The sequence below is a fragment of the Lactuca serriola genome, chromosome 2 (assembly GCF_051521515.1).
Source record: "Lactuca serriola cultivar US96UC23 chromosome 2, Lser_US96UC23_V15, whole genome shotgun sequence".
Taxonomy (NCBI): Eukaryota; Viridiplantae; Streptophyta; class Magnoliopsida; order Asterales; family Asteraceae; genus Lactuca; species Lactuca serriola.
In genome coordinates, this window is record NC_136409.1 from 23,031,017 (window position 1) to 23,040,271 (window position 9,255).

The window sequence follows — 9,255 nt, forward strand, 5'->3', positions numbered from 1 at the left end:
AGAAAAAAGTTAAAGTAATTATTAAAATAATTATTAAGGGGTCCTTTAAGAAAATAAAAAAAAGGTCCAAATAGCTAAACCCTCAAGGAAATGGTAGCCTGTTACACAGTTACATGTAGCTTACAACTCTACTCCATTGGAAACTCCACCAACTTTATTACTCCATGATAGACATATGCTTAGAACACTACCATATGCACATACAAACTCATACAAACAAAAAATTATACTCAAATATGTATATTACCTTACAATAGATAGTCTCAGCTTGAAATAAATTACATCGTGCTATGCTCTGTCACAAAACGTTGCTAGATCTTCAAAAAACAAACACAGACTTTGATTTACAATATTCGATCAGATCTAGGACTACCATCATTGCAAAATAATTCAGGTTAATTACAATTTATATAGTTGGATAAAGAGAAAAACAGACTTGATGGTGGCGGCGACGGCCGGTGAGACTAGATCGGAAAAACAGATCTAGTGGCGAAGAGTGTTTAAGATACAGGTTGGAGGTGACAGGTGAAATCAAATCGGAAAACCTTTATATTTTAAAGACGATGGTTGTTGAAACCAGATCCAGAAGTAGATGTGGTTGCCTTCTGCTTCAGATCCGTAACCAACGGAACCTAGTGATGAAAATGAGATCGAAAAGGAAACGGAAATAAGATGAAAATGAGATCCAGAAATAGATGTGGTTGCCTTCGATGAGGTGCTTTTCCGACGGAAGAGGATGAGAGCGAGAGGGGCAGGTTCAGGAAGAGAATGGAAGACTAGATGTTGTTTGGGGCAGCATTTCACGAAGATTTGATGCGGTGGCGGTCCGACGGTGGCCGGTGGCGGTCCAGCGATAGCCGGTGGTGGTTCGACATTCTTGGTTGATCAATTTCAAATGATATGTAATCTTATAAAAAGTGGTGAATATAATATGTGGATGGGGGTGGGTGTGAGGTTAGAGGTAGGGTATTTCTTTTAAAAAATGAAAGGTTGAAAATTGTTTTTAATTGTTCTCGATTTAAGAAATGTTCTCATTTGAATATATATATATATATATATATATATATATATATATATATATATATATATATAGAGAGAGAGAGAGAGAGAGAGAAAGAGAGAAATTACGTGAATGGTCCCTGTGGTTTGGGTAATCTGCGTACTTGGTCCCTAATTTTTTTTAACTCGGATGATCCCTAAAATATAATTATGTTGCTTGTTTGGTCCCTATTTAACTTATAAAGAATATAATGTCGTTATTTATGTATTTTCTTTTAAATTCGCTGATAAAGGCACAAACTGCCCACCATATGGACTAGAGGCTTTAATGCTTAGAACATATCCCGTACTCCCCTGTCTTCTTCACATTTCTTCTTCCACCATCTCTAACCTACATCATCGGCCACCTACTTCTTTTGCACTTAACTTCTTTCCCCATCATGTTTTAAAATTTCACTCTCTCACCCTCCCCCGTCATACTTCATATTCATTATCAATACTGAGATGCATAAACGAAGACATCCAATCAGCCACAAATTCATCAAATTCAAGAGCCTGGGATGATGAGGTTTGATTGGGTTCAAGATCATTGGTGCTAAAGGGTTGCTCCGGTGAGAGATAACAGGAAGAAATGAAAGGGAGTCGTGTGTGGTGTTTCTGGAAGAGAACACGAAGACATGTATGGTGCAGAGGTGGTCCTTGTAGGTGAAACTTTGTGTTCATCGAAATCTGGAACGACAAGTGGAAGAAGATCGTTAGAGGCGATGATGTAGATTAGATACAGGAACCGGAATCTGATGTGGATTTATTCTTGTTTTCACTTAAGTTTCAAAGATATCGGTTTATTCTTGCAGAAATAGGTCCAAAAATCACATTGATGTGTATGTGTGTTCATATGTTAGGTTCAAAATTTGTCTTTTATATCAAGGGGGTGTTTGGCTTAGCTTTTCAAACCCCAAAAGTCCTTTTTGGAAAAGTTACAAAAAGTTAGGATTTCCTGACTTTTCCAAAAAGTTTTTTTTTCCTTATGTAAAAACTTCAAAAGTAGCTTCTAAAACTAGTTTGCCAAACATCTTTTGCTTTTTTTTCTTTTCCAAAAAGGACTTTTGGCTGTGAAAAGCTAAGCCAAACACCCCCCAAAATTCAAAGTTTGGGTCTGATGTATATTTGGTTTATAACTTCTGGAAACAAGTTTTAGACATGTAGAACATGTATTTAGAGAAAAAGAACAAGTTTTTGGAGATGAAAAACGTATTCCACATATCCTAGGAACTTTTTCTGCAAACTTGATAAATATCATATTCATTCTTGGGTTGTGTAACGCCCCAAATTCCAAATACAAATATTTCCTTAACATGGTCTCAAAAACATCTAATATCCGGAAATCCAAATACTAATATCAGTATTAATAATAATAGCGGAAGCAAATAGAAATTCAAATAAACACTTGGTGAGTTACATCCTCAAAACTTGTCGTTTTCTTCAAGCCTGAGCTTTATCCTTTCTCTTCCCACTGCCACTTGCTACGTTATTTCCTGGGTTGCATACATTTAAAAATTATAATGGATAAGTCTAAGGTCTAGTGAGTTCGTGGTTTTCATGCGTATTAACGTCAATAAAATAAAAACAACGCAACAATTTATCAAATATAATTCTTTTCATTTATTTCCACCCTTGGTGACACATTAGGGAACTACTGTCATTTCCAGGGAGCAAGTCACTCCACCGGGCACAACAAATATGTTTACGACTAATTAATCAAAACGTAAGCTTTCCGCCGCGTACTAACACCCTGTATGACGACTAATAATAAGACCGTTTAGTTAATACACTTGTTATCTATACATAATTCAGCCATCTTTTTCACCATTTTATATGAAATAGTTCATAAAGTCCACATAAATATTCATAACAGTATTAATGATAACATGTAATTGCAAATAAATTAGAAAAAACTTTTTATGCAAGCAACCACAAAATTCACATGAAACTCACGTTGTTGGCATTAGGTCTTAACTAAAGCTTTCTACGCTACACGCACTGTACATTTAACCAACATATTTTTCTGATGCCACAATCCCATGAAAAACATCCCGTGATATTTTGGTTCAACCATCCATGTGTCTCGTACAACCGACTAATAGTAATTTTAGATGTTGATAATGATTTGTTTTGTAATAACCTTCGTGAAAAAAAATTATAATACTTCCCTTTAAAATGTTACTCCAAAATAAATAATTTAATAATTCTAAAGCTAAAACGATTTATGAAACTTTTCATTAAAATACAAAAACTCTACTGCTCATGGAATACAAAGGTGCGGGGCTAAGCTCTGGGTATAAAGTGAAAATAGCCAGGAAGTCATGAAAAATCAGGGCTATATACAAAATATTTGATTATCTTTATTATAGTCTAAAAATAACATTTCTAAAAGTTCATGGATAAATCCATAATTTCTAAATACTTTGGAAAATGAAATGTTATATTCTGAAGTTTGTAAAACGAAAATTGCATAATAACTCGGGATAATGACACTGTAGCACAATGAACTTTTGTGATTTGTCCGACTTGACCAATTATGTTTTTTTCTTGCTCATAAGGTCATCTAACTTTTACTTTACATGTCAATTTGGCCATTATCGTTAGTTTTTAACCATTCCTCCGTTAACTAGTTATCAAAATTACACGAATGGCCCCTATGGTTTAAATTTCTTTCGTAATTGGTCGTTATCAGACATGTTTTAAATCACTCGACTAAAACTACCACAATCCTGAAACTTGAAGGACCAAAGTGTAACATTAGGGCTTTTAAGACCCCATTTCTTTTGTTTGATCGGGTATACAACGGATGAACAAAAGCAGTGGCAAGTTGATCGAAAGGAACACGAAGCAGTCGTTGAGGCAAAAACGAAATCGAAGGAGAATCTGATTTGGGGTTTCGACGGTGGTTGGAGATTTGAGAGGGGAAGGAAAGAAAGGCTCATAGGCGGCTAATCCCGTAGGTCATGGGTCGATTGATAGCAACGAGGGAGATCGTCTCCGGGTTTTACGAGCCTACGCAACAAAGTGAAAGGAGCAGTGGGGCTGCGCTCTTGCTTCTCCGTCAGTAGGGTGCGAAGAGGAGGGTCAGGTGACACCAAAGAGAAGGAAAGGGGAAAGCTGCGAAACCTTCCTCGTCTCTTCCGGCTACGAGGTGTGAGCCACGGCTTTGCAAGCAGTGGTGGCAGCAAGGCGAGACTTTTGGGGCATTGGGTTGATGGGAACAACATAGAAGGGAGTGAGGGGCAAAGGATTTCCGGTCTTTGACCGTTCGCGAGGGAGAACGACGGCAGAATCATAAGGAGCTCTTTGATGGGGCAAGGCAAGCTGCGATATTTCAGGTGGGGACGGTTTGGCAGCAAGGATCGATGGAAGGAAGAAAAGGTTCGAAGATAGATACTAAAACTACCACAATCCCCACCTAAAACTACTACATCAAATTGTTTTTTTCCTATTATTTGGTTTGGTGCTTATGAAGTCCAATGGTATGCTTCGAGTTTCAACCACATTTAATGGGGAGAAAAATGACAATATTACACTTTGGTCCCTAGAGTTTCAGGATTGTAGTAGTTTTAGTCGAGTGATTTAAAACATGACTGATAACGACCAATTACGAAAGAAATTTAAACTATAGGGGCCATTCGTGTAATTTTGATAACTAGTTAACGGAGGAATGGTTAAAAACTAACGATAATGACCAAATTGACATGTAAAGTAAAAGTTAGATGACCTTATGAGCAAGAAAAAAACATAATTGGTCAAGTCGGACAAATCACAAAAGTTCATTGTGCTACAGTGACATTATCCCTAGTAACTCGACTGCCACCATCCATGCCTTTTCTACTTGGGAATTTAAGGTTATATAATCATAGCCTTTAAAAATTGAAATCATTTTTTTTTCTTGTAAGACAAAATTGCCTTTTAACCCATTCATGAAAATAACTTTATCCGACCCAACGTCACCTCCTCCTTTACTCACAAATTCTTGTTTCTACCATTTTTTAAGCTTACTGAAACAATGATTTTTTTTTTCAAAATAATTAAATAAAAATCACTATTATTTGTCTCTACTTCTGTTAGACAATAATCCATAATCAGTTATTTGAATTTCGCTCCATACATTGTGGGTTAAATCAAATATATAAAAAAATGTTCCTTCAAATTCCTTGCCGAATTTATTTAGTTGGACGAAATTAAGATAATAGGTTGAACCAAATATGTTTAGCATGCATATACATGTATCTAAGCAACTATATCAAGCTTAATTCGAGTGACCATACATTAATTTCAAGAAACCTCCGAAATTATTGAAGAACTTCCACACTCGATTTCTCTCTTGTTGCTACGTCTTTTTTCACAATTCCAGTGGGGTTTCCACCCGAAATTTCGAGCTCTATATATTGCCTAAAGTTTCATCGGTTACTATCCCCTGAGTTGCTCGCATTTTCCTAATCTTGGATGATGGTTTCTAGACATAATACCTCACCATTTGCATCTAATTAACCCATTAATTTTGAATAAAATGATTATATTATAATAATATAATAATATAATCTGAATATATATTTTTATATATTTATCTTTACATGAGTTATTACAAACCTCCCCTCTTAGAAAATTTTCGTCCTCTGAATTTGAACTAAGTAAATAAATGAGGGTATTTAGTCTTCATATCTCGCCCGGCTTCCCATTCTGCATCTGAACGCTTATGATACTTCCATTGAACTTTCACTAGTGGTATCTCTATATTCCTTAACTTTTTGACCTTTTGAGCTATAATTGCGACAGGTTCTTCTGTATATCATAGTTTCTCATCAACCTTAATTTCTTGAAGTGACACTTCGATGGCGTCGTCTACTAGACACTTCTTTAAATTAGAGATGTGGAATGTGCTATGAATTCCATGCATTTCTCCTGGTAGCTCCAATCGATAAGTCACCTCTCCAACCCGTTCCTTAATTATGAAGGGTCCAACGTAGCGGAGACTTAACTTTCCTCGCTTACCAAAACGCATAGCAACCTTCCATGGGGACACTTTTAACATAACTTTATCACCAACCTGAAAAACTATTAGCTTTCTCCGCTTATCTGCATAACTTTTCTGCCGATCTTGAGCAACTTTAGTTTTATCCCTGATCACCTGGATTTTGTCGGTAGTTTGCTGAACAAGTTTAGGTCTAACCAATTGTTTCTCCTCCTCCTCATTCCAACATAATGGAGTTCTACACTTCCTAGCATATAGAGCCTCATATGGTGCAACTTTTATACTTGCATGATAGTTATTGTTGTAGGCAAACTCAATTAACGGAAAATTAGTTTCCCAAGACCCTCCAAAATCAACAACACAAGACTGTAGCATATCTTCCAAGGTCTGTATTGTTCGTTCACTTTGCCTATCTTTTTTCGGATGGTATGTCGTGCTCAATTTTACTCAAGTACCCATTTATTGTTGGAAGCTACCCTAAAATGTTGACGTAAAGCGAATATCCCGATCCGAAACAATGGACAATGGAACTCCATAAAATTTCACTATCTCGTCAATGTACAACTTAGCTAACCTTTCCAACATTCATGTCTCCTTAATCGGAAGGAAGTGTGTCGATTTGGTTAATCTATCCACGATTACCCAAATCGTGTCATAACCTTTCGGTGTCTTTGGTAACATAGTCACAACGTCCATTGTGATATGATCCTATTTCCACATTGGAATCTCCATTGACTGTAACTGACCGGAAGGCCTTTGGTGCTCAGCCTTCACCTTCAAGCATGTCAAACACCATTCAACAAAATAAGCTATATCCTTTTTCATCCCTGGCCACCAGTAAGGTTGTTGTAAGTCTTGATACATCTTGTTTGTTCCGTGATGGATAGATTACTTTGACATGTGCACCTCCTTGAGAAGTAATTTACGTACGTCACCCACTCGTGGTACCCAAACCCTTCGCTGGAATCACTTCAAGCCACAACTATCCTTTTCCAATGATTATATTACTCCCACCACTCTTTCACTTTTCCACTTCTCTTCCTTCAAGGCCTCCTCCTGACTCTTTCTCAAATCATCTAGTAAGCTGGTGGTTACATTAATCTTCATCATCTGAATCTTAGGTGGCTGTCTTCTTTCCTTATGACTTAGTGCATCAGCTACAACATTTGGCTTCCCTGGATGGTACAATATCTCACAATCGTAATATTTTAATAGCTCCATCCACCGTTGTTGTCTTATGTTCAAATCTTTTTGTTCAAACAAGTATTTTAGACTCTTGTGATCAGTGAAGATCTGACACCTTGTCTCATACAAATAGTGTCTCCAAATCTTTTAAGCGAACACTACTGTGGCCAACTCCACATCATGTGTTGGGTATTTATGCCTGTGAACCTTCAACTGTCATGAGGCATAAGCAATCACCTTACCGTTTTGCATCAAAACACACCCCAAGCCTAACTTGGATGCATTACTATAAACGAAAAAGCCATCATTGCCTTCTGGTAGTGATGATATTAGTGCACTGCTAAGCTTTTCCTTTAAGACGTTAAAGGCATAATCTTGCTCTAGGTTCCATTCGAACTTACATTTTTCCTTGTCAGGGTAGTTAGCGGTGCATCTATATGCGAGAAGTCTTGTATAAACCATCGATAGTATCCTGCTAGCCCAAGAAAACTTCGAATTTCTGATGGGGTTCTTGGTGGCTCCATTTTTCAATCGCCTCAATCTTTGCTGGGTCTACCTTGATACCATGTTTTTGTAACAACATGTCCCAAAAATTGGACCTCCCGAAGCCAAAACTCACACGTCGAAAATTTTGCAAATAATTTTTCTTTCATCAATAGGCTAAGTGTTAGTCGTAGATGTTTCTCATGATCCGCTTTACTTTTAGAGTATATCACGATGTCGTCGATGAATATAATTACAAACTTGTCTAAGTATGGCTTGAACACCTGGTTCATCAGATCCGTGAATTCAACTGGTGCATTTGTCAAACCAAATGGCCGTACAACGAACCCGTAATGACCATACCTAGTTCGAAAGTCTATCTTTGACACATCTTCTTCCATGACACTCAGTTGGAGATACCCCGACCGCAAGTCGGTCTTATAGAAGTAACTCGCCCCTTGTAGTTGATCGAATAGATCATCAGTTCTCGGTAACGGATACCAGTTCTTTATAGTCACCTTGTTTAACTCCCTATAGTCAATGCACATTCACATTGTCCCATCCTTCTTCTTAACGAACAGTACTGCTGCACTCAACGGTGAGGTACTGGGCCGAAAAAAACCCTTATCGAGAAGATCTTGCAACTGAGCAATCAACTCCTTCATTTCTGTTGGTGCTAACCAATAGGGTGCATGAGCTATCGGTGCCACTCATGGGGTAAGTTCGATTTGAAGCTCCACTCGTCTATCGGGTGGCAAGCTAGTTAGGTCATCAGGGACCACATCTTAGAACTTGCGTACAACTAGTATATGTACTATTTCAGGCTTTTCCTCCTTGGCATCGAGAACATATCCCAATAACTTTGACACCCTTTCCCTAGATAACAGTTTTCCTTAGCCATTGATATCAAAACAATGTCCTTAACTCGCCAGTCACCAAAATTTTTTACCATTCCTTTTCTTGGCACCCAGACTTAAACAATCCTTTTTTCACAATCTATGATCTCTTGGTTTTCTAACAACCAATCCATCTTTATAATGACATTAAAATCACCTAGGGCTATAGGTAACAATTTTAACGGTACTATGCAACCTTCTATTTCGATAGAGAAATCATCATATTCCTCCCTTACTACTAACTAATGATCGTCAGCAGTTTCAATTTCTAAGGCATGTTCTAGAGTCTTTGCGTTTCTACCCAGGCACTTGCAAAAAGTAGTAGACACAAAAGATCTATTTTGCACTAAAATCAAATAATACCCTAGCATGTATTGAGTTTACTAGGAAAGTACCTGTCACCACATCCGGTGTTTCCTGAGCCTCCTGAGACGTCATGCGAAAAGCTCTAGCTTTTGGTCTAGTAGTATCAGCCTTTTTATTCGCTGACCAATTGTCTGTTATTTAGCCTTGATTTTTGCTACGTTTACTATGGGGACATTTGAAGATGATGTGGTTGGGGGAACCACACCCGTAACATATCTTTCTTTTCTTACATTCTGTGGCTATGTTCCCAGGCTTTCCACACTTATAGCAAATGTTCTGATTAATGTTACACTTCCATTTATG

At 37.5% G+C, this 9,255-nt stretch overlaps 1 protein-coding gene across 1 annotated transcript; it reads right to left on the reverse strand.

The window, feature by feature from the left end:
* Positions 1-5,839: 5,839 nt before the first annotated feature.
* On the reverse strand, positions 5,840-6,397 carry LOC145089058 (uncharacterized). The gene has a single exon (XM_079027555.1). It carries the CDS (start codon positions 6,395-6,397, stop codon positions 5,840-5,842), a length of 558 nt encoding a protein of 185 aa, XP_078883681.1.
* Positions 6,398-9,255: the final 2,858 nt, after the last annotated feature.

Bases quoted from the DNA above. Each gene is read 5' to 3' on its own strand.
- LOC145089058 (XM_079027555.1), bottom strand. From the start codon at position 6,397: ATGCTACAGTCTTGTGTTGTTGATTTTGGAGGGTCTTGGGAAACTAAT.